At 47.0% G+C, this 26174-nt stretch overlaps 1 protein-coding gene across 1 annotated transcript in view; it reads right to left on the minus strand.

The window, feature by feature from the left end:
• Positions 1 to 8802: 8802 nt before the first annotated feature.
• LOC147710173 (E3 ubiquitin-protein ligase TRIM11-like) overlaps positions 8803 to 26174 on the minus strand; it is a 71735-nt gene continuing 54363 nt past the window's right edge. Inside the window, exon 5 of the mRNA XM_086919324.1 lies at positions 8803 to 9004. Coding sequence (XP_086775450.1) covers positions 8803 to 9004 — 202 coding nt within the window. The remainder of the gene's footprint in view (positions 9005 to 26174) is intronic.

Consider the following 26174-nt stretch of genomic DNA (forward strand, 5'->3'; position numbering starts at 1 on the left):
CTAAAAGGTTTGGCAGGGGCTGGGAGAGGGACGTTCCAGATAAAGGGAATGATGAAGTGGTCGGACCATGGGATGGGGTTAGGCTGAAGGGTAGTTAGGTCGGGGATATTGGAAAAATGGGGTCAAGCAGGTGTCCCTTTATGTGTGTGGGCTTTTGAATTGTTAGGACCATTTCACAAGTTTCTATATCTTGGGCCAGATTCGCAGCTACCATGTCATGTGGATCGTCGAAGTGGAGGTTCAGATCTCCCAATATAGTGAAATTGGAAGCTGAACTGGCGAGGTTCACGCCGTTTCTAGCAGTGTCCTGTGGAATTGTCCTAGGGGTCCAGGGGGACAGTAAACTAAAAGGCCGAAAAGGAGACTGAGGGTGAAAAAGTGATCGAGAAATGGACGTTTTCACAGCCAATAATGGGCTGCCTAAAAAGCGACAGACTAAGTGGTCCTTATAAAGGATAGCAATCCCACCACTCATGTTCCCTGTTCGATCAAGGTGCTGGATTAAGTAGCCCCGAGGCAGGGCCTGGACAATATCTGGGCTTGAGCTAGGCCCTAACCATGTTTCGGTGAGAAACAGTGCATCCAGTGCCGCATCCTGCAGTAGAAAAGAGATCTCTAAGGCGTGTTTTGGCAGGGAGCAGCAGTTCAAAAGTGCCATATTAAGCTTGTGGGCTTGCTTCTGCTTGATCTCTGCCGGTTTAATCAGTTGATCGGGACAGTATCGGCAGTAGTGCTGATTGTATGGGGGATCTATTGAGTGTTTGCACAGGGAGTTGAAGAGAGTAGTGGCGTGATTTACTTGCAGAAGGTGGGAGCGCGAGTAAGTAGTTGGGACGGACGTAGTAAGGACAGGGCAACTAGTCCCTGGGCCCGTCCTGACGCGGACTGGCAGGACTCTGGCGTGAGTCTGGCGTGAGTCTGGCGTGTCCGCAAACGCGTCCGCTACGCGGAGGAAAGACCGTCCCTTTTTATCAGCAACTAGAGCGCACCCGAATGCTTCGTCACCCCCAAGATGGCCGCTGTGGAGGCTTTGGTTTCCCGGGACCACACTCTCAGCGTCAATGCTCAGCTGAGAGTGGGCCCAGGCAGCAGTGAGATGGCGCTACAAGAGTCTGGCGAGTAAAACGCTTTTCTAGTCAAGCGCAATGTCAATACACAACAAAGTTATAAAAACGCTTATTCAATCAAGCAATGCATCCCATATTATATTTAAGGGAGCGAACCGGGCATTCTCCATAAAGAACTCCTTGGCCCTTTCCCTCACAGTGGTGGACACCTCTGCCTTTAATAAAATAGATCACCTTGGAACATGGCGGCCGCGCAGTAAATGGTCCGCCAGAGTGAGGAGTGCATTGGATCGAGAAAATTGCCGTATAAGCATGCAGCTCTCCCCCACCGCACGCCTGCCTGTAAAATCTACTGTATTGTGAGGCTCCATTTCGAGTCATTGGAGACCCATGCCGTTTTTTCTGGCATCGTGCAGGAATCGCAGGAGTCACTCGCTGCCCGGAGACGCTGCCTCAACGTGGAACAGAGCGGCAACAGAATTGAGATGTGCATGGGCTGTTCGCGTCCTTGCACGTAGAGTCAGAGGCAGCACAGGTTGGTAAGATACTGGCGAAAGTGGAGATCCAGACTACCAGGACAGAAGGAGATTGGAGGTACAGAGGTCAGGGGCAGATTTCGAAGGGAGTGGAGGTGTGGACATCTCTCCGTATGGAAGACAGAAGCAGCAGGTCAGAGATTTAAGAGGCCCAGGGTACTCTAGTGGGCAGGGGAGAGCCCGTATGGAGAAACCTATAGTGCCACTGAATAAAACAGGTGCCCTGCCAGAAATAATCTCTAGGTATACTCTGCGCATTCGTGCAGTGGGAAAACCTGGGGCAAGTCCTGACTTGTTTGGACCAGCGACTACAGAGGCTCCAACTGAGTCGGTTACGAAAAGGGTGATGCAACCCAAAATTTCAAAAACGAGCAGGCCGGCAAAACAACAGGGAAGACCCCTCGAGGAAGGGGGAACATAATCTTGCCCCCCCAGGTTATAGTACCTCCCTAGCTTAAAACCTTCAACAATGTTATGTCCCATTCCACCTCGCTTTCTACCTCAATGGGGATGGATAAGGAGGAACCGGCGGTCAAGTCCCAGGGGAGATTAGGAAGGGGAGGAAGTACGGGCGAGGCCCCAGAAAAGCCCATTTCCGTACAGTAGGCGGAGGTGGTGAAGAGGCAAGAAATGCCCCTGAGGCGCCTATTGGAGGTATCTTCCAGTTGTCAACGCAGAATAGGTTTACCGCCCTTGAAACGGGGGAGGAGTTTAAGTTGAAGATGGAGCACCAGTTACACTAGTTACTGAGCCTGAATCTAGGAATTTAAACTTACACACTGAAACTCACTTGACTGCTATACTACTGGGACTAAAAGAAGAGAGACTCCAGATTTTGAAAGTCAGAGGCAAACCAAGCCGAAGTACAAGCTTCCTGTTCTTCTTTGGCACGGAAACTGGATGAAGTTGTAGTACGCACCAAATCGCTGGAGGAGGAGGTAGAGGTGTTTAGACACGACATTGCCAAACCTCTGTGGGGTGGGAAAGTTAGCCAAGGAAAACATATGACTCAAGCCAGATTTGGAGAGAATAGAAAATTATACCCAGGAGGAACAACCAGAGGCTTTTAAACATCCCCTAGGCGGAAGAAGGGACGGATATCAAGGCTTTTGTAATCAAAATGCTCCCCGAAACAGGCCTAAAAGATAGGCCAGACATCGATCTGGATTGCGAAGTGCAGCGAGTACATCGCAACCCCGTCAGACGGAAACCTCAGAGGCAGAAGCCAAGGAAAATTCTTATTATTTTTCTCTCGTACTCTGTCAAAGAACTAATACTGTCGGCAGTACTCACAAGCGGTACATATTCATTTCAGAATTTTTCTTCCAGCATCAGGTATGATGTCTGTCGAGCCACGGATTTGAAACAATGGGAACTTGGTAAAAAGATGGACAAATTAAATAAACTTGGGGCTAAGGCTCAATTAAAGTTCCCAGCAATGCTTTAAGTAATGTGGGACAACCAAATGCGAAACTTTAGGTCAGTGGGAGGGGCAGATGACCTAATAGCTACTACAAAGAAGCGGGGTACTCTCTGAAAAGCCCTGGAAGTAAGGCAGGATATCCCATATATACGCCTACTTTTTGCACAAACTATATAAATCGTATATAGGACTGTATACGTTGAGGAACACTTCAAATTGCTTGGGGAGGGTAAAAAAGGATAGGGTGGGTTAAGGGGGGGGGGGGGCGAGCCACATTTTTCTCTTTACTTTTCTCTTTCCTTCTATTATTGTTATACTCTTGATTTGAAAAAATTCTTCACTCCGGGGATTCAAATAGGCATGTGTATGCCTGAGGAGCAAGGGAGAGTTCCCAAGAATAGGAGAAATGGGGGGGCACAGGGTGGGCAGCAGTGGGAAAAAAACAAAAAAATAGATCCTCATGACAGTTTTTAGACTTTAAACAAGGACATATCCTAAAATTCATGCAGAGATGAGCAGGCGTGAGAGCACTCTCCAGGAGTTAACTTGCAACATAAATGGTCTTAGATCCAAGGCTAGGTGGAGGTTAGTACTGAAATATTTTGAGTCAAAAGTACAAGCCATTGTGGCACCCATTGGACTGCAAGCGAAAGTAGGGAAGTGTATGCAAAGATGAAGTGGTTAGAGGGCTATGCAGTTTCAGATCAAATGGAGATTTGTAAGGGGGTGGCGATATTGATTAGGGGGGGTCCGAAATTGATTTAATTGCCTCTAAAACTGAAAGTTCAGGAAGGTGGGTCGTAGCAACTCTAAGATGTGCTGGTATAGTATTTACATGTGTGGCCTATTATGGGCCTAATATAGACGACCCCCAGTACATAATTGACCTACACCTGCTATTAGCTGGAGTCTCCACTTCCATTGTTATTGGAGGAGATTTTTAACACCTATTAGATCCATTACTAGATAGATCCACCTACAGGGCTAGCGGACAGGCTCAGGCACCTAGGACAAGGCAGGCTCTGAAGCATATGATTTACAAAATGGGTTTGGTGGATACATGAAGAAAGCTAAAAGGGCAAAAACAAGGGTAACCTTCCATAGTAAAAAAATACTCCCAATTCTTCAGACTAGATTATCTATTAGTAGACCGATTATGGGCAGGTAAACTAAAAGATATAAATATTTTACCAGTTCATAGATCAGATCATGTCCCGGTAAGTGTTACACTAGTCGGAGTGAGAGTAGGCTTTAGTACGAGATGGACCTTAAAAAGGTTTCCCACATCTTATGGAACAGCAGGTTTTGGGCCTTAGGGAAAGGATCACAGAGGGAGAGATAAGGGAACAGGTTTGGATGCTCAGTAATCAGAAAGCAGCAGGCCAGATGGGATCTCATCTAAATTCTATAAAAAATTGTTAAACTCTTTGGTCCCTTTCTGGGTATCTTATTTTAATGAGATCTCTCTTGAGAGCGGTTAAATTCCACCCTCCTGGTATGAGGCAACTGTAGTTATGATCCTTAAGCCGGGTAAAGATGCTAGGTTAGTGGATTGCTATTCACCTATATCGTAGAACAGCGATTACAAAATGATCACCAGAATCTTGGCTAAGAGGTTGTCAGATGCCCTTCAAACCATTTCCATCAAAAGGGGTTTGTGCCCGACAGACAGCTGTATGAATGAGCCCATTGAATTATCGATGCAAATGATCTGGTCGAGGCCTTTAATCTCCTGTTAACAATCACAAGAATTAATGCTGCTAAAGCATTTGATAGGGTTAATTGGGTCGGTCTTTGGGAGGTATTGTAATATTATTGTTTCAGCAGCAATGTTACTGGAATTGTAAAAATGTAAAATGAGGTGCCGGCAGCTAAGATTTTGGTTATGGCAAACTTACAGCTTCTTTTCAGGTAGGCAGGGGAACTAGGCAGGGGTGTCCTGTGTCGCCAATTCTGTTTCGTCTATATATTGAGCCCTTTCCCAGATGGTTTGGAAGGATTAGACCATTCTTCCCTCTGAAGCTACAGGGTTACCACCCAGAATAGTACTGTATGCTGATGACATAGTTCTGTATTCATCGAACCCAGAGGTCTCTGTTCCACAGCTTGAGATGCATGCCGGAGATTTTGGGGTCTGTCAGGGTATCTCATCTATAAAGGGAAGGCAGGGATTATGACATGGGCTAAAGAGAAGGTAGGGCATCAAACCAGAAACCAGATTAGGTATCTAGAGATTATGGTAATTAAGAGTTTGGAGGAAATCTCGGATGTAACCCTAACTAAGGTATGCAATTGTTAATATGGAAAAAAATCAATGCTGATATGAGAAACGATGCATTAATTTATGCAAACTAAGTTGCGTCCTTTTTAACAAATTTGCCCGTTGTGTACTCCACATCAACCCGACTCACAAATACATAGTCAGGCAAGGACTGAGATCTACGCCTGAGGTTATTGATTGACAGGTCACAGGTGGGGTGGCACGTAGCCGGCAGACAAATGCATGGACAGGAAACTGTAGATCAATCCCACAGATAGGCGCAGCGACACTACAATGGACAAGGGAGATTGCCCCCAATAAAGCACGCATTGCTGGAGGGGGTACGCATGCTCCTACAACACCATAAAGTCAGATGCCACATTAGTTAGGAACATATGGCCAATCAGAACACAGCAATCACGTGCTCCTCATGGCAGACATCTGGACATGTTACTCACTGGCCACATTGAGTCCATGCAAGGTCGAGGCCCACCTGCACGATCCTTTAAACTAATTTATGACTCTAGAGGCAGCAATTTATATTCCTCACCATACAAGGATTGCCAGAAACATTTTTCTGCCAATAATGAACTTTATACAAGACTGCCACAGATTGACTGAAATTTGACCCTGTGCCTGTAACTGTTCTTCCGGCCGCTATGTTTAATCGAACTAACTGAACATGTTTTGCCGATTGCTTCTTGTCCCTTGTTTTTCAAAGATCTTTCATGTTCAAGCAACACCATGATATAGATGCTCTCCTTACAAGATGGAGGGAAAATCTGCCCCTCGGTATCTGTGGGAGGTTGAACATCATTAAGATGCTGGTTATTTCTAAGGTGATCGTCTTGTTTAACATTAAACCACTTCCTTTCCCCAAAAAGCTTTTGCAGAAATCGCAAGGGAGGGTCGGAAGCTTCATATGGGCACCCAGGGGAGCCAGGATCTCATGAAAGAAGCACAGGAGGAGACTGAAGCAAGGGAGGGGCGGAAGCTTCATATGGGCACCCAGGGGAGCCAGGATCTCATGAATGAAGCCCCGGAGGAGACTGAAGCGAGGGGGGGTCGGAAGCTTTATATGCGCATCCAGGGGAGCCAGGATCTCATGAAAGAAGATCTGCATGAGACTGAAGCGAGGGGGGCTGGCTCTGCCAGGTTCTCAAGCCTTTTGTTATGCTTTCCAGTTCAAGAATTCCTGGCTCTTGGCTGGAGAGCTAGAGAATTCTTACATGCATCAATTTTATAGAGCTATGTTGAAGCATTTAGGTCTCAATATGTTTTTTGTTTAAGTTTGAGGACCCAAAGTTTTTAAACAAGTTTAGTTGAAGGTACTCTTAACAGCCCTGTGGGTGTGGGTCTTCTTTAGGAAAATTCTCAGGAAAGAGTACTATGCGGACTTGGCACAAATTAAGGGCTCTCCTGGAACCCCCGAGTAGCTTAAAGTTAAGCGAGAAGGTCCTTTCATTTCGGCCGTGTGTGGTAAAAACCAACTGCTAACCTACAGGTTCAATATCCTGTACAACCTGCCTGCACCTCCAAAGAAGCTGGAATAAGGTTGTACATTCATTTACCTTATTTTCCTCTTATTTTGTTTTGGCAGTTTGCTCCCAACGCCATACTTGTGCTTCAAGAACGTCATTTGAATGCCTACGCACGAGACTCTGCTTGCTTTATTACGCTGCAGAATGTCCTGACCCACAAAGCGCACTATCCAACAAGCAGACCTCCTTCAAAAAGCTACGTTAACCGTAACCTTGGTTACAGTGCCAGGTGTCATCTTTAAAAGCGACGAGAAGGAATTCCCACTTTCACAGTGATAAGCACACTTTATTACAGCTTTGCCTATTATTTTCATTTCTTCTCAGCGATAGGCATGCTTCTTCAAATTTATTAAAGGACATTTTTATCTTCTAAAGTGCATTTTACCTTTCTCCAATTATACAGACACATCTTGCTTGTCATTTTATTTCAACTTTCTTGCACACCGTCCACAAAGTTTCATCATTCCATCTTGTACTTTACACTTTAATGGCTTTGTCTCAGCAATGCCAAACCCCTGCCCCTGCCCCGGTTTTACAAACTCCAGGCAAACCAGTTCTTAAATGGTGACAATGGTTAGAGGGGTTTGAAAACTACCTTGTAGCAATTGATGCTGTCAAATATCCTCTTATATTTACAACAAGGGGTGGTGAGGGACAGAGTCTCTGAATTAAGCAGAAAGCTCTCACCCAGTCAAGAGATCAGGGCTAGATCCAACACCGTTTTTTAGCTCACTGCACCATCCCAGTTTCAGAACCTGGCTGTATGCAAATTAGTCTGTTCCTGTCCCAGTGCATGATGGGAACAGGGCAAACCAAACTACAAAAGCCAATTCTTACACTGGGAAGGAAACAAGCTCCCGGGGACCAGTTTCTGGCATTACAGCCGTCTTTGGCCCGGTTTGCTTGAATTCTGATGGTGCAATGAGCAAGGGTCTCACATCTGAGAATACCCTTCCACGCTTAGGGTGGACAAAAATATTTACAACAAAGGGTGGTGAGGGACAGAGTCTCTGAATTAAGCAGAAAGCTCTCACCCAGTCAAGAGATCAGGGCTAGATCCAACACCGTTTTTTAGCTCACTGCACCATCCCAGTTTCAGAACCTGGCTGTATGCAAATTAGTCTGTTCCTGTCCCAGTGCATGATGGGAACAGGGCAAACCAAACTACAAAAGCCAATTCTTACACTGGGAAGGAAACAAGCTCCCGGGGACCGGTTTCTGGCATTACAGCCGTCTTCGGCCCGGTTTGCTTGAATCCTGATGGTGCAATGAGCAAGGGTCTCACATCTGAGAATACCCTTCCACGCTTAGGGTGGACAAAAATATCCTCTTGGCAGTTCGGGCTGGACTGTTCCCATGAGGCACAGGGTCAGACTGATTTGCATATGGCCATGTCTGAACTGGGGTGGCAGAGTGGGCTAAAGAACGGTGATGGATTAAACCCAGATCTGTTAACTGGGTGTGAGTGTGTGATTGTTTCAGATGCTCCGCCAATCACCACCCCCTTTTTGTACGTCAAATATCCTCCAGCACGTAAAGTTGCTATTCTATATGGCTTTCTTCGTGTTGCAGCACAACAAGTGTTTGAGAACCTTCCGGTATTTCCTTCTCCTACTGGTTCAAGTGAAGGCTGGGACACATATCAAGAAGCTCTTGCTCATTTAAACAAACAATATTCTGATGAGCTGAGTATTGTTTTAGAACGCCACAACTTTTTCAAACGTAAGCAGAATATAGAGGAAAGTGTAGAAGATTACATTGCTCAGCTTAGAATACTAGCATCTACATCTGAATTTGGCGCAAGTACAGACCTTTCCATATGAGATCAATTGATTTTTTTCATGTAATTCAAAGAAAATTCAAGAACGCTTGATGAGTTGCAAAAATCCCAGTTTGGCAGAAACTGTAGACATTCCTAAAGGCATTGAACGAGCAACAATAGCTTCAAAAAATTCACAGGAAAGTCTCTCACAATCTAGTGTTCATATGGTTGATGAAGGTTCTTCTTCTTGTGTTTTGTACAATAAATTTGATCAACAAGCCTGCGAGACAATTCTTCAAGAAACCGTACATCTGCTATAGATACGGACCAAAAAGTCATATTGGCAATTCCCCTAACCTTCCTGCCTCTGGTAAAAGATGTTCTTCTTGCAAAAAATTGGACATCTTCAAACTGTCTGCAGAGGCAGCAAAAGGTTTACCGGGGTTAAACACATCGAATTTAATGAGAACTTGGAGTCGTGCTCAACCAAGCTCAATAATGTATTGTAATCCAACAAATGTGATTCTGTGGATCTTTGGTAAGTCAACGGTCCTTGGTGTGAACTTTTGATTGGAACAATATATTTACAAGTGAAAGCCGACTCGGGTTCTCCAATCACCATTTTGTCAGATTCAACATTTTATGCAAATTAGGAGGGCAAGGTGAATCTTATTAAATCTGATGTCAACACTAAGACTTATGGTGAAAAGGATAGGGACATGTTAGGGTACTTTCATTCCAGGATCGAATGCCTTAGCAGACGCACCTTCACTAAAGTTTACGTCGCTTTAAAGGGTAGAGACACTGTAGGTTGGTTGGATCTAGCCAAGATGGGTTTACTTCTTAAACCTGGTTCAAATCAACCTGTTTATGTTTCTGATTTGTCTGTATCAAACTATAATGTCAATTACTTACTTAATCAATTTTCCAATGTTTTCCAGAACAAGGTTGACACTGTACTAGGGTTCAAGCATGATATCCGCCTAAGGCCAAATGCTCAACCTGTTGTCCACAAGGTTCACTCTCTTCCCCGAAGTGCATGAGAGGAATTAAAAAAAGTTTTTAAAAAACGTATGTGATGAAGCAATCATCACACCTTGCAACTCCTCTGAGTGGGTTTCTCCAATAGTTTTGGTGCACAAAAAGTCTTGCAAAGATAGATTATGTGCCGACTTGCGTTCTCTAAATAACATCATAGTGGATTGCCATCCATTACCCAAAATACATGACCTGTTAGCTAATTTGGAGGGGCCAAACTTTTCTCTCTATTAGATCTTAAGTCTGCATATCACCAGATCCCACTGTCTCCTTAGTCTCGAGTTCAATACTTTTCTAAAGCCATTCGGGGCTTACAAATATCTGAGAATTCCCTTCGGCCTAGCCTCTGCAGCTAGTGTCTTCCAGAAGTTAATTAACAGCCTGTTAAAGGATATTCCCGGCTTACAAGCCTATTAGGACGATATACTGATATTTGCTGGTGAAATTTGTGAGCATGATAACATTCTTTCCAAGGTGTTAGGAGTCCTGGAAAAGGCTGGAATTACTCTGTGACATGATAAATGCAAATTTGCAGTTAATGAATTGGACTACTTAGGTCATACTCTTTCACCTAATGCATAAAACCCAAGTTTTTCCTCATAAAAGCCATTAGGGATGCCATGCCTCCCAATGATAGAGATTCCTTGCGCTCATTTCTTGGGTTAGCAGAATACTACGCCAGATTTGTGCTAGGCTATGCTTAAATCGTTGTGTTAGGAACTCACAAAATACGCAGCGGCATCAAGCGTGTATCATTTGCCGCCATCCTTTGGGTGTTTTCTTGAATCATGACTCTGTTCCAAAGTACTTGTAAATATGGTCTATTATGTGTCTTAAGATCATGCCTTGTTCTTATATAAAGCAAGAGCTGATGCGCTCATTTTTTCCCTAAATGTTGCCAATGCTTGTTTTGTGTTTACCAATGCTTGTTTACTGCCAGAAGAAACCTCTAGTAAAACGCTCATGCATGCACTAGCATTATGTAACAGCCAACGCCCAGCTGTAGGGTATAAATCGCCACACCCAACACAGCTTAAGTGCTTGGCTTTTTGCTATCACCTTCCAGTGAATATTAGTGAAAGTTGAAAAGGCATTTACTTAAGGAACTTTCATTTAGTCAAAGATAAATGAGCTACGGACTTTGAGACGGATATTTTGTCACTTTGTAAGTACAGAAACCCCTTTTAAGAATCCCTGATTCAAACTACGAGGTATAAAACTCATGTAAAGGAGACTAGTGGTTATTTAAATCTAAATTGTCATTTTAATGTATGTGTGCTCTTTTTCTCTGTAGTATATTTTAGATACATTAAGAACACCTCATAAAAGTCCAATTTCAGATAAGGTCCAAAAGCTTAAAAGAGAGAATCCAAGTGTATTCAACAATATATATATATATTGACACCAGTTATAGTTAGCTGGAAATTTTACTGACATAAAACCATAGAAATTCCAACGTTATAGTTAGTTGGACTTACTATAACAAGCGCGCCTGCAATGCACTGCTGATGACGTCCCATATTACATCACTCATGACATCGTCAGTGACATCACTCATGACATCACTTATGACACCATCCTTGTGACAGAGTGACAGACCTCCTTTTAGTGTAATGTAACCCTTGAAATAGATATTCAAAATAGAAACTAACATTTTCAAAAAAATGGAGATACCCATACCAGTTACAACAACCAATTCAGTAATTCCACCATCTATATACACATCCACTCATTTACAAACAGTTCTATATAGTCACACATACATATACTCACTCATCATATGTAGTGATACATCTATACATCCTGTTATACACCTACAGTCATCCAAAAGTTACTCACACATGCAAATAAATTATTGAACATCCATTTATTTGCATATAAAACTATACACACACTACCTCTTTACTTCTAAGGAAACTTACACATACTTACACTCTTAAACAATCACTTATAGAAACACATACTTATTTAAACAGGAACTCTTACAATATCTTACTCTCACAAATACTCACTTATATACATCAAAACTCACATACACTAGATTAAAATATATGTCGTTACTAAAAAACACAATAGTGAGACAGTCATTCACTCACTAACACACACATATACACACTCATCCACCCATACAGTCCTGCACACAAGCGGTCTTCAAAACACATACAAACAGTGAGTCAGTCACCAACCCATGCAGCTACTTATACACAAAGTGAAACACTAATACATATATTTCAATATTTAAAAGTTACTCGCTAATATATGTATTCAATAAAATACACTTAATAAGGCAGTTAACCAATCATTTTTTTTTAAAAAACATCCATTTACACACTTATTTAACCATTTATTCTTCCATCAACCTTTACAAATACAAATATTAAACATATTAATTTTAAAGAAAGGCACACATTCACTGGCTGGTGTCATCAGTGATGTCATGAGTGATGTCACTGACTATGTCATGAGTGATGTAATATGTGACGTCCTCAGCAGTGCATTGCAGGCGCGCTTGTTATAGTGAGTCCAACTAACTATAACGTTGGAATTTCTATGGTTTTATGTCAGTAACATTTCCAGCTAACTATAACTGGTGTGAAACCTATGGTTTTTTCAGTATATATATATATATATATATACTACTATTATAAAGTAAGAACTGGGCACCTTTGAGGCGGGTAAACTCGGGAACCACAGCGCCAATCCAAACACCCAATACATCATTGGAATGGGCAGGGTCTGCAGAGTGACATAGGCTATATAACCCCCCAAAATATACGTTCTTTAAAAAATATAACTTACAAAAAAAATAGTCCCTTGGAAGTAGCGCCGGCTTTGTGCACGAACGTGCTGACATCATCAGCAGCGCGAGGAGTACAGCTAATGCGGCGTTCGGCGGGAGGAGCACGGAAGAGAGCAGCGGCGACACTGGGGACGCGAGGTAAGGGACTTCCTGGAGCACGGAAAGGAGCAGACCATTTGTGACGGGTGTCAGTATTGCAGGGGGCCCTGAAGCAGGCCTGTGGTTACTCGGAATCGGAAAAAGTGTGCAGGAATACAGGGACTGAGGCCCGGATTGACCCTCCTCCCCCCCCCCCTGGAGCTACGGAGACTCACAAGAGGCAGAGATAGTTGATCAAAACCCCTGATAACGGAACATGGACGCGGCAGGCGGGGGAGGGAGGGTGGGGGGGGGGGGGTGGGGACGAGAGAATCAGTGGTTTGTGATATTCATCGGGTGAAGTCATTTCATATTTGTTTGATTACGGTTTTTTATTATTTCCCCTTACATGGGGCAAATGTCACTATATGTGTACATGTAAGTAGGACGAAAATCACAATAATTTAAAGGGCATTAACAGAGTACACATGCCTTTTGCCCCTTTGCTATCAGTAGTTGGGATGATGAATACATAAAAACAAAACACATTTCTTTGGCAAACCACAGCAAAGGGTCTGGGTATTCCGTACAACACCTGCCCAGACTGACACACAAATCAATTTAGAACAGCAGCAAGTATGAGATCCTGTGAGAGAAAGAGAAAAATAATGTATGGTGGAAGTAAAAAGAAAAAAAACGTAGGTATGAGAACCAAAGTTAGTGAAAGCTTGTACCATCTTGTGCTGTCAAACTTTCAGACAGCTGCTGGCATCGTTCATAGCATGTGGGCCCCACTGCCCAAAGGATTCTGAGACTTTTTGAAGTGGACCCACTCCCAAAACAAGTTCACGATATTCCAAAATGGCACTCATTTGCCAGAGGAGTCTGGAAACTTCCTTAAGCATCTCAGCTCCTCAAAGTTTCCCAAAGTTTCTGAAAGTTTCCGAAATGGCCTAAACTCCCACAAGGATTCTGGGACATTCTAAAAGGCATTCACGCGCCAAAGGATTGCAGTAAATCCCAAAACGGCCATAACCTCCAGAGTTTCCTGGTTCTCCCTTAAGGCATCATGGTTTCAGCTTTTCTCTGGGCGGTTGCGATTCAATACGGCCTTGGGTGTGAATTCCATTTCATATTTGTTGCTGTTTCCACTTTAACACCACGCACAGTAAATGTCTCTCTCCTGTTATAAAATCACATTTATAAAAAATGGAATTCTACATCGCAAACAATTTGGGTGCTGAGGTTTTATCAGGTCTCTGCCAAAGCGCTGCTTTACAGTGATCAATGAGGCGTTTAATCAGGGCGTGAAGATACCAGCATCACTTCGACCAGAGGCCCCAGTTTACGGGAATTGTGGCATTATAAATTGTCTGCACATGTTAAGGTTTGTCAGCATTACAGTGACATTGCAACATGCGTTTTTACACACCCCCTGGCGAGGGTTGCAGACACCACTGCGACCAGAAGCCCAAGTTTATGAGACTGTGGCGCTAAGCTGTGTGCAAGTTATATGGTCATAAAAATACATGAATGATGGATGCAGGGTGGGTGCATTAATGATTTTTGGGTGGATGGGTGCATGGATGGATGGATGCATGCATAATGGGTGGATGGATGCATGAATGATGGATGCAGGATGGATGGGTGGGTGGATGGATGGGTGGATGCATGAATGAATGATGTATGGATGCAGGATGGGTGGGTGGGTGGATGGATGGGTGGATGCATGAATGATGTATGGATGGATGCATGCATGATGGGTGCATGCATGATGGATGGATGGGTCGATGCATCAATGAATGATGTATGGATGCAGGATGGGTGGGTGGGTGGATGGATGGATGGATGGATGGGTGGATGCACGAATGAAGGATGTATGGATGCAGGATGGATGGGTGGATGCATGGATGCATGCATGATGGGTGGATGCATGAATGAATGATGTATGGATGCAGGATAGGTGGGTGGGTGGATGCATGAATGAATGATGTATGGATGCAGGATGGATGGGTGGATGCATGAATGATGTATGGATGGATGCATGCATGATGGGTGGATGCATGATGGATGGATGGGTGGATGCATGAATGAATGAATGATGTATGGATGCAGGATAGGTGGGTGGGTGGGTGGATGGGTGGATGCATGAATGAATGATGTATGGATGCAGGATGGGTGGGTGGATGGATGGATGGATGGATGGGTGGATGCATGAATGAATGATGTATGGATGCAGGATGGGTGGATGGGTGGATGGATTGATGGATGGATGGGTGGATGCATGAATGATGTATGGATGGATGCATGATGGGTGGATGCATGATGGATGGGTTGATGCATGGATGAATGATGTATGGATGCAGGATGGGTGGGTGGATGGATGGGTGGATGCATGCATGCATGAATGATGTATGGATGCAGGATGGGTGGGTGGATGCATGAATGATGTATGGATGCATGGATGCATGCATGATGGGTGGATGCATGAATGAATGATGTATGGATGCAGGATGGTAGGTGGGTGGATGCATGAATGATGTATGTATGGATGGATGCAAGGTGGTTCGGGCTCGCTCGCTGCGGTGCAATATGCAAATTAGTTTACGCTGCACCACTTTCAAATGTCACCAGCCACCCCTGATTGTCTGCACTTTTTAGTTTATTCCTGCATAACGCTTGCGCTGTGCTTGTGAAATCAATTGTATCTATCCATAATCTATACTATCTATACTACTATTATAAAGAGAGAAGTCTGTCCTTTGAGCCAGGTAAACTCAAAAAGTACACCACCAATCTAAACACCCAAGACATCTATGAAAACCTCAGGTCAAGCAGGACATAGGCGATATAAAAATAAAAAATATACGTTACTTTAAACATTTACGAATGAAAATGAAGTAGTCCCTAGAAAGTAGCGCCGGCCGCGACGTCTGCGTGATGACATCGGGAGCGCGGGGAGGAGTGGCGTTCAGGAGCAACAGGAAGAGCGGAGGACATGAGCGCGGGGAGGAGCTGCGGAGGACAAGCGGAAAGGAGCGGCGAGAAGCGGAGGAGCAGTGGCAGCGCGGGGAGGAGCGGCGGATGAGGTAGCAGACAAGCGGTCAGGAGCGTCGAGAAAGCAGGGGAGCAGTGGAGCGGTAAACACAGCAGCGCGGGGAGGAGTGGCGGATGAGGTAAGTCAAGCCGCCGCAGGTGCGCAGAGAGGGACGGGCGTGGCCATGAACAGAGAGTGAAAGTCGGGACGTCGGGGGAAACAAAGATTGGGCAGAAGCGCCCGCTCTGCTGCGCCTCTCCTGCTGCACCCATCCCCTTTCTTCCCCGGGCAAGGCCGGGGCGGGCTGCTAGTATATATATATATTAAACAGAAACCATATATTGTCTAGAGAATAAGCTATAAACTAAAATACTTAAGTAAGTATTCTTCTGGATTACAGATTGACAAAAAAGACGCAACACATCTCAGTGAGAATTCAGAACCTGGCAGGTCCAGACGGTTGCCGTCTCTTATCTTTTTTTCTCTCTTCCCAATTCCCCTTCCCTTTTGGAACATCTGCCAGAGCCCCTGTCCCATTCAGTGGCGCTGAGAGGTGTTCCAAGAGGACTGGAGTACCACCATCGCTCCTGGAAACATTCCTGGACTTCAGGTGAGAGGCTGAGCCTCATCTAACACGTTGAAACACTGAGAGCTCTTCTAAAGAAGGCAGTAAAGTTTGTCTGGTCAGACAACTTACGAAAAGTTTTTGAGCAGTTGAAAAACTCATTGAAGACTCTCCAGCCTTGCACCCTTTCTTGGATGGTTTTAAGTGCTTCATTACTGTTGATGCAAGCCTTACTGGTTTAGGAGCGTTCCTGGGACAATGGGTAGCAGGCAAAGAACACACTGATGCTTTTGCACCCAGAACTCTTCATTTTGCTGAAACTAGGTACAGTACTATAGAGAGAGAGGACTTAGCTTGCGTTTGGGCATCCAGAAATTTAAGTCGTACATTTTGGGTCGTGAATTTGAGATTTACACGGATCACAAACCGATTATGCACATGTTGTTGAATAGTACCTCAAACAAAGCTTCTACCAGACTTGTTTGATTACTTTAGAAACTTCATCTATTTCTGAAGGTGAGTGGAATGCAGCATATAACGATGACACACTCACCATGGTTAAATCTTTTAGCTCGAGCAAATTGCCTGAGTGCAGAGTGTTATCCCCAGCTTTGAGATCATTTGCAAACATCTCTGAAGAACTTTCTATAGTCAATGAGATGGTCATGCGCCATGACTTTTTGTTCCATCTGAATCTTTACGTGATCTCATTATTAGTATAGCACATCAAGGACATTTAGGAGTTACCAAAATATGTCAACGGATCAAACAGTTTTACTGGTGGCCTTCCATGGATGCCCAAATCAGAAAAATGATTGACAATTGCACAGAATGTCTCCTAACCGACAAACATTGGAAGACTCGCCACTCCTTTGCATCCTGTGCCACTTCCAGAGGCTCCTTGGGATAAAGTTGGATTAGATTTTTCAAGTCCCTTTGATGTTTTATCCAGTGAAAACAAATATCTAATTTTATTAGTTGATTACCACACTAAGTGGCTGTACTATAGTTTCTGCAATGGAGCTACAACTCAAATGCTATCAATTTACTGAAAACTGTATTTGACGTGGAAGGTTTTTCAAAAATTATTGTGACTGATAACGGAACACAGTTTGTGTCACAAAAGATGTGTTCCTTTCTCAAGATGCAGGACATCTCTCATTTTAAAGTTGCTTTGTATTCTTCCACCTCTAATGGTCTGGTTGAGAGAGGAAACCGGATCATTAAGAAGGGTATACAAACTGCTATTTCTAGTAGACTAGATCCCTTAGCTTTTGTACATGACAAGGTTTGGGCATACAACACCACCCCACATGCTACCACTGGTATTTCACCATTTACTCTTCTCAGATAAAGAAAAGTCCATACACATCTGAATCCTAGTTGGTTGCATAAAAATTGTAGCTCAACTGATGGTTATATCCCTCTTCAAAAACATGTAAAACTTATGCAAGATTCCATGAAAGCACGCTTTGATGCTGGTAAACAGAAAGGGGATTGGGTTCTCATTAAAAACCTGAGAAAGGTGCCTAAAGGCAATTCAAAGTTTTCTTCTCCAACTTTGGTACCACAAGTGAGTAGAGGTTCTGCTCTTCTAGATAACAAGGGATGCTGGAAAAAGAGGGCACTTGTCAAGGTTTCTCCTCTTCAGGCTGATGTTATCAGTAAACATTCCACCTTGGAGCCAGAACATTGTGACTGGTTTGATTTGCGTCATGAGGAAGAGTCAACCTCTAGCTGAGGTTTTGGAACCAGTTGTTGTGCAAACTACTCAACCCATTATTACTGATAATAGTGATTTGTCTGAAGCGTCTGTCAAGAGGTCCTCATGTCTTAGACACATTTCTTGTAAGTTGAGAGATTATGTCTTAGAGCAGTAGCACATGTTTTCGTTTCTTTTCAATGTATTGTACTTGCAGTTCTCTGCTCATTTACTCAAAATGTTCACCTAACTATGTTTGTATTTCACTTACTTATTTATTGTTCCTTTGTTGTCCTTCAAAGAGGGGAAGATGTTGTAAGGTTACTGCTTCAATAAGTTGTGTGTCACCACGTGACTTAGGATGTTCTACTCTCTACTTAGGCATTCCAGAGCGTGGCCGTTCAGTTGTGGAGAATTACATGCAACGCCATTCCCGGCGTTGGATTCTGCACAGCTGGATGGCTTAGGTCATGGGTGCAAGTATTTCGGAATAAACCTGTTTTCAACTCTACAACTAATATTGCTGCTCTTTATTACCCCTCTAAAAGTATATCCTCAAGTGTACAAGAGGGCTCAGTGAGGTAGGTGCTCACTGCTGGCATCTGTCTGGCCTGTAAGACACAACTATGGTTCCAGCGAGGCAAACTCATACTTTCATTCTTCTCAGGTTGTTACGCTGCACACAGTGGGTAATGGAAATGTTGTTATCAGCAATGATGGATGCTCAAAAGTCCAGTACTTTGGGAGATCTCTGCCCAGAGATCTCTGCCCACAGTTCTCTGCCCACATACCCTCACTACAGAGGGAGACAGGCACATAATCCCTGCAAGTGTAATCACCATCATCACTGCTCTAGAACCTTGGTGGGGTTAGCATGCAATACCTACAACTTTAAACCCCGTCACCTTGGATCAATAAACACACAATCCCGGCCACTATAAACTCCATCTTCCCTGTTCTAGAACTTTCAATGGGATTAGCGCACCATAGTATTTCTGTAGAAAGGAGATGTCATGTCACTATACGCTGTAACCTCGAGGCACTGTTACTGTTTAGGATTAGGATTCTTCCTTCCTGAACTTGTCTGTGGCATCCATAGGATCTATCTGTGTATTTTTCCTATGGGAGATCCATAGGGTCGGAATGGGCATTCATTGTATTATTGATATATAATATTTTACCATCTGGACTCCTTTGTGTATATAGTTGTGTAGAACGAGATGTTAAATAATAACCCGCTGTGCATTGGAAGTCCCCAAGTGCACGAGGATCTGCACCCATAGCCCTTTATTCACACAGGCTACGGTTATGCTACACCTAAAATGCATCCATTAGATTACCTTTAATGGGTCAAATGTGGGGTGCAATCCATTGGGCTTTATCTCCATGTACTGTGCAGTCAGGGCCTTCCAGCTCCCACTGATTCTCCCTTAAAAACATATTAACATTGGTTTACATCTGATTGGTATATTTCATTTACTTACAAGTCCTTAGTAAATGGTACAACCTCTAGCCACGGCCTGTAAATTAAATGCTACTAGTGGCAGAATCACTCATTATGCCACTCACTAAATTATCCTTTTAAAACATGTCTCAGGCTTGCCACTGTGCTTCTAACAGCCTGGAAAAATAAACCTTGAATCAGGCCTAGACCATCCTTATTAATACTTACAAGGACAGGATGCATTGTATTTAAAAAGTAGGACATGTGTGTTTACATTTTACATGTCCCAGCATTGAAAAACTCCAAGTCGTTTTTCACTGCATAGGCCTATCTTTCCCATAGGCTGACACTGGGTTATCTTATTAAACTTAATAAGAGATAACTTCAGTTTGAAACAGATAGAGAAATAGTGTTTACACTCAAATGACTTTCAATCTAAAATCCTTTTAAATGGTGTAGTTGAATTTAAAGCTACAATTTTGAAAACATCACTTTTAGACTGTTATTTTTGCAATTTTACAGAAAGTTGGCATTTTTCTGCTCAAACCATTTGTGCCTTTATGCCAGAGTCCTGGGTCACATGACTGTGATTGGCTCACCTATTGTGGGTTGTGTATTCCTTTCAGACAGATAGAATGGCTTGGGAGAAGCTGGACTCTACCCACATTACATTTCTAAAGATTCAAACAAAGGAACCTGACATCAGGCCTGGCCTTGTCTTTGTCGCCCCGAACGGTTTAGAGACAAGACCAGGGGTTGGGGAAGAACGGACCATAACCAGTTTTGGGGTTGGTTGGGGAATTTCCCCCCAAAAAGCTGACACCAGTATGAAATGGGGACCTTCAGAACATATCAGAACACTCCTGGTCGTGTGGAAGATTCAGAAGAAGGACTGCCCTGCTGCTGGAAGGACTGCCCTGCTGCTGGAAGGACTGCCCTGCTGCTGGAAGGACTGCCCTGCTGCTGGAAGGACTGCCCTGCCGCTGGAAGGACTGCCCTGCCGCTGGAAGGACTGCCCTGCCGCTGGAAGGACTGCCCTGCCGCTGGAAGGACTGCCCTGCCGCTGGAAGGACTGCCCTGCTGCTGGAAGGACTGCCCTGCTGCTGGAAGGACTGCCCTGCTGCTGGAAGGACTGCCCTGCTGCTGGAAGGACTGCCCTGCTGCTGGAAGGACTGCATTGCTGCTGGAAGGATGGCCCTGCTGCTGAAAGGACTGCCCCGTTGCTGGAAGGACTGCCCTGCTGCTTGAAGGACTGCCCTGCTGCTTGAAGGACTGCCCTGCTGCTTGAAGGACTGCCCTGCTGCTTGAAGGACTGCCCTGCTGCTTGAAGGACTGCCCTGCTGCTTGAAGGACTGCCCTGCTGCTTGAAGGACTGCCCTGCTGCTTGAAGGACTGCCCTGCTGCTTGAAGGACTGCCCTGCTGCTTGAAGGACTGCCCTGCTGCTGGAAGGACAGCCCTGCTGCTGGAAGGACTGCCCTGCTGCTCGAAGGACTGCCCTGCTGCTCGAAGGACTGCCCTGCTGCTCGAAGGACTGCCCTGCTGCTCGAAGGACTGCCCTGCTGCTCGAAGGACAGCCATGCTGCTGGAAGGACAGCCATGCTGCTGGAAGGACAGCCCTGCTGCTGGAAGGACTGCCCTGCTGCTGGAAGGGCAGCCCTGCTGCTGGATGGGCAGCCCTGCTGCTCGAAGGACTGCCCTGCTGCTGGAAGGACTGCCCCGCTGCTGGAAGGACTGCCCCGCTGCTGGAAGGACTGCCCCGCTGCTGGAAGGACTGCCCCGCTGCTGGAAGGACTGCCCCGCTGCTGGAAGGACTGCCCCGCTGCTGGAAGGACTGCCCCGCTGCTGGAAGGACGGCCCCGCTGCTGGAAGGACGGCCCCGCTGCTGGAAGGACGGCCCCGCTGCTGGAAGGACGGCCCCGCTGCTGGAAGGACGGCCCCGCTGCTGGAAGGACGGCCCCGCTGCTGGAAGGACGGCCCCGCTGCTGGAAAGACGGCCCTGCTGCTGGATAGACTGCTGGATAGACTGCCCTGCTGCTGGATAGACTGCCCTGCTGCTGGATAGACTGCCCTGCTGCTGGATAGACTGCCCTGCTGCTGGATAGACTGCCCTGCTGCTGGATAGACTGCCCTGCTGCTGGATAGACTGCCCTGCTGCTGGATAGACTGCCCTGCTGCTGCATAGACTGCCCTGCTGCTGCATAGACTGCCCTGCTGCTGCTGCATAGACTGCCCTGCTGCTGGATAGACTGCCCTGCTGCTGGATAGACGGCCCTGCTGCTGGAAGGACGGCCCTGCTGCTGGAAGGACTGCCCCGCTGCTGGAAGGACTGCCCCGCTGCTGGAAGGACTGCCCCGCTGCTGGAAGGACTGCCCCGCTGCTGAAAGGACTGTCCTGCTGCTGGAAGGACTGCCCCGCTGCTGAAAGGACTGTCCCGCTGCTGGAAGGACTGCCCCGCTGCTGGAAGGACTGCCCCGCTGCTGGAAGGACTGCCCCGCTGCTGGAAGGACTGCTGTGCTGAGGAAGGACTGCCCTGCTGCTAGGACTGCCCTGCTGCTAGGACTGCCCTGCTGCTAGGAGGACGGCCCTGCTGCTAGGAGGACGGCCCTGCTGCTGGAAGGACTGCCCTGCTGCTTGAAGGACTGCCCTGCTGCTTGAAGGACTGCCCTGCTGCTGGATAGACTGCCCGGCTGCTGGATAGACTGCCCGGCTGCTGGATAGACTGCCCGGCTGCTGGATAGACTGCCCTGCTGCTGGATAGACTGCCCTGCTGCTGGATAGACTGCCCTGCTGCTGGATAGACTGCCCTGCTGCTGGATAGACTGCCCTGCTGCTGGATAGACTGCCCTGCTGCTGGATAGACTGCCCTGCTGCTGGATAGACGGCCCCGCTGCTGGAAGGACGGCCCCGCTGCTGGAAGGACTGCCCCGCTGCTGGAAGGACTGCCCCGCTGCTGGAAGGACTGCCCCGCTGCTGGAAGGACTGCCCCGCTGCTGGAAGGACTGCCCCGCTGCTGGAAGGACTGCCCCGCTGCTGGAAGGACTGCCCCGCTGCTGGAAGGACTGCCCCGCTGCTGGAAGGACTGCCCCGCTGCTGGAAGGAGTGCCCCGCTGCTGGAAGGAGTGCCCCGCTGCTGGAAGGACTGCCCTGCTGCTGGAAGGACTGCCCTGCTGTCTGAAGGAGAACTGGACCTGGTCCTGGAAGGACTGCCCTGCTGCGGGAAGGACTGCCCTGCTGCTGGAAGGACGGCTCTGCTGCTGGAAGGACGGCTCTGCTGCTGGAAGGACGGCTCTGCTGCTGGAAGGACGGCTCTGCTGCTGGAAGGACGGCCCTGCTGCTGGAAGGACTGCCCTGCTGCTGGAAGGACTGCCCTGCTGTCTGAAGGAGGAATGGACCTGCTGTCTGAAGGAGAACTGGACCTGGTCCTGGAAGGACTGCCCTGCTGCTGGAAGGACTGCCCTGCTGTTGGAAGGACTGCCCTGCTGTTGGAAGGACTGCCCTGCTGTTGGAAGGACTGCCCTGCTGTTGGAAGGACTGCCCTGCTGTTGGAAGGACTGCCCTGCTGTTGGAAGGACTGCCCTGCTGCGGGAAGGACTGCCCTGCTGTCTGAAGGAGAACTGGACCTGGTCCTGGAAGGACTGCCCTGCTGCTGGAAGGACTGCCCTGCTGCTGGAAGGACTGCCCTGCTGCTGGAAGGACTGCCCTGCTGCTGGAAGGACTGCCCTGCTGCTGGAAGGACTGCCCTGCTGCGGGAAGGACTGCCCTGCTGTCTGAAGGAGGAATGGACCTGCTGTCTGAAGGAGAACTGGACCTGGTCCTGGAAGGACTGCCCTGCTGCTGGAAGGACTGCCCTGCTGCTGGAAGGACTGCCCTGCTGTTGGAAGGACTGCCCTGCTGCTGCAAGGACTGCCCTGCTGCTGCAAGGACTGCCCTGCTGCTGCAAGGACTGCCCTGCTGCTGCAAGGACTGCCCTGCTGCTGCAAGGACTGCCCTGCTGCTGGAAGGACTGCCCTGCTGCTGGAAGGACTGCCCTGCTGCTGGAAGGACTGCCCTGCTGCTGGAAGGACTGCCCTGCTGCTGGAAGGACTGCCCTGCTGCTGGAAGGACTGCCCTGCTGCTGGAAGGACTGCCCTGCTGCTGGAAGGACTGCCCTGCTGCTGGAAGGACTGCCCTGCTGCGGGAAGGACTGCCCTGCTGCGGGAAGGACTGCCCTGCTGCGGGAAACTCTGCCCTGCTGCTGGAAGGACGGCCCTGCTGCTGGAAGGACGGCCCTGCTGCTGGAAGGACGTCCCTGCTGCTGGAAGGACGGCCCTGCTGCTGGAAGGACGGCCCTGCTGCTTGAAGGACTGCCCTGCTGCTTGAAGGACTGCCCTGCTGCTGGAAGATTGGCCCTGCTGCTGAAAGGACTGCCCTGCTGCTGAAAGGACTGCCCTGCTGCTGGATGGACTAAAGCGGAGCATAAACCACCCCGGTGTTCATTCCAGTCACCCCAAATCTTTACCCACTTACGGGAGCAACCGCGACCCTCATAGATCACCTTCTCCGCCACCATCACCAGTCCATATCACGGCTCCAATCCTTGAGCTGTGGTGGTGATTCTGCTCCTCACAATCTTGCTATCTTCCTTTTGTCCACCATGAGGCCTAAAGTGACTCATATTTGCTCCATGCGTCCCAGATCCGTGACCTCCTACACATTCAGGAGGCAGCACTTTGCCGAGGGAGGCGAGCCCCCACCTCTGACACTGTTTATACAGGCCACCACGGAGGTCCAAAAAGTCTGCATTGCTGGACAGTGCCAGAGTATACAGTAAGAGGTGCCTTCTCCCCCACACCCCCGCACGCAAGCTGATCCAGGTCTCCTTCCCATTTTGACCAATGTATTGCAAGAGATATAGGCCCAGTGTAGTATCTTGAGTTCCACCAGGCGAAAACGTGAACTGATCGCCAGCTCTTTGGGAGAGGCTAGGGCTACCAGCCAGACCTCATCCTTTAGGTCTTCCATGTCAGTACCCAACATTGCCGGAGCTGAAGCAATGTGTCGAATGCACTGTTAATTCGTTTTTTATACGTTAAGGAGATCGCTTTGCATACTATGTAGTCATCTAATAGTCTGTTTTCTAACAGGGATGCTTCAGGGAGGACCTCCCCTTGAGGGACTACTGCTATTAAAGTGTGGCGGACATGAAGGTATCGTAAGGTTTCTGGGTCGACGAGGTAATATTCACGCTGTAAATCGGAACAGCAGCACTGTTCCATCCCTCCTTAGATCTCCCTCCTCCTTAGATCTCCCTCCCTGGAGATACATATTAGGTACCATTTATCAAAGCCGGGTCTTCGGCCTAATGTGCCCAGTATTCCTGAGTCCCATAGTGGTGTTGACTGGGTGATCCTACCCTCTCAGTCCAGTGTTTTAAGAGTTGTGTGCCACAGTTGGACCGAAAGAGCTATGAATCCCGGAAGGATCATATATCTTGGGGAGGTGTACAGTGATCGTGTGTATTCAAGTGGCCGTAAACCATAACAGTCCATATGAAACGCCGTATTGGCTGGAGGCCGATGTACCCATTGGTTAACAGTGGTGAGCTGTGCTGCCTGGTAACATCTGTGGATGTCGGGCAACGTAATACCACCGTCATACGAGTCATGTGTCAGTTTTTTTAGGGCTATATGAGGGGCACCCAGTCCCACAACAAGGTCCTTAATTCAGTCTCTATAGTCCGGAAGTAGGTATCGGGGACTGAGAATGGTGCATTTTGCACAAGTAAAGAAACCGCTGCAGTGCCATCATCTTGGACAAAGCAGCTCGTCCAAGAAGGGACAAGGGCAGGGCCCTCCACTGGCAAACGTCTCTCCTAAGATTCTGTAGGGGACCCTGGAGATTATTGTCATAGAATGAGTCGGGATCGGTGGTGACATAGATACCAAATATCGGAAGCTATCAGAAACTACCCTTGCTACACATCCCCTATCTTGTCACGAAGAGTACCCACAGAGAACAAATAGCGTCCATTTAGACCACTTAATGGTGTATCCCAAGTATCTACCGAAGGTTGTGAATATTTCCAGTATACGACTCAGGGAGATGCGTGGGGCTGCTACGTACAATAATATATCATCAGCGTACAGAGAAATGATGTCTTCCCACTCCTCCAGCCACTGAATTCAAGCTAGCCTGGCTGATGAAGGGTGTTACCCAGAAACTGGTCCCAGGATGCTTGTTTCAGATTCAGGGAAGACGTGGCTTGGCAATTCGGGCTGCACTGTTCCCATGAGGCACAGGGTCAAGACTGATTTGCATATAGCTGGGTTTGAACTGAGGAGGCGAAGTGAGCTAAAGAATGATGATGGATTCAGCCCAGATCTGTGACTGCCCCCATGGGGACTAAAACATCTCCATCTATTTGGCAAAAAGGGACATTTCGATTTTGGATTCTTTAAAAAAATAATTACATGCAGGCACCCATCATACTCAAGCTGCGACCTCAAACTCCACCATCACGGGTATGATTAACTGCCCTTCAGGAAGCATGCAAGTTATCACAGGGTATAAACCTTAACTGCCTCAGCTCTTGATATCACTGCAGCACAGGTCACCACTCCTGGCTGCTGCAGACGTGTTCACCCTGCAGTATCGCCACCGTAGACACCAGCCTCCAGGTGTGACTCTGACTACCCGCCTGTACCACTCTGCGTGCACACATCCAGTCCACCCAAGATGCCTTCCATCCTTGTCATCAGCCCGTTCATGTTCTCCTGGGCGTCCTCTTCCAGGCACCTAAATGGAAGGTGCGGCTGGACAGAATAGAAATGTATTTCACAGTCACCAGTGTTTTGGAGGAGAGGAAGAAAGAGACAACACGAAAACCAATGAAGATAAAAATGTATTCCTAATGACATCCAAACCCACTACCATTAACAGGA

The sequence above is a fragment of the Lissotriton vulgaris genome, chromosome 5, assembly GCF_964263255.1.
Source record: "Lissotriton vulgaris chromosome 5, aLisVul1.2, whole genome shotgun sequence".
In the NCBI taxonomy this organism is placed as follows: domain Eukaryota; kingdom Metazoa; phylum Chordata; class Amphibia; order Caudata; family Salamandridae; genus Lissotriton; species Lissotriton vulgaris.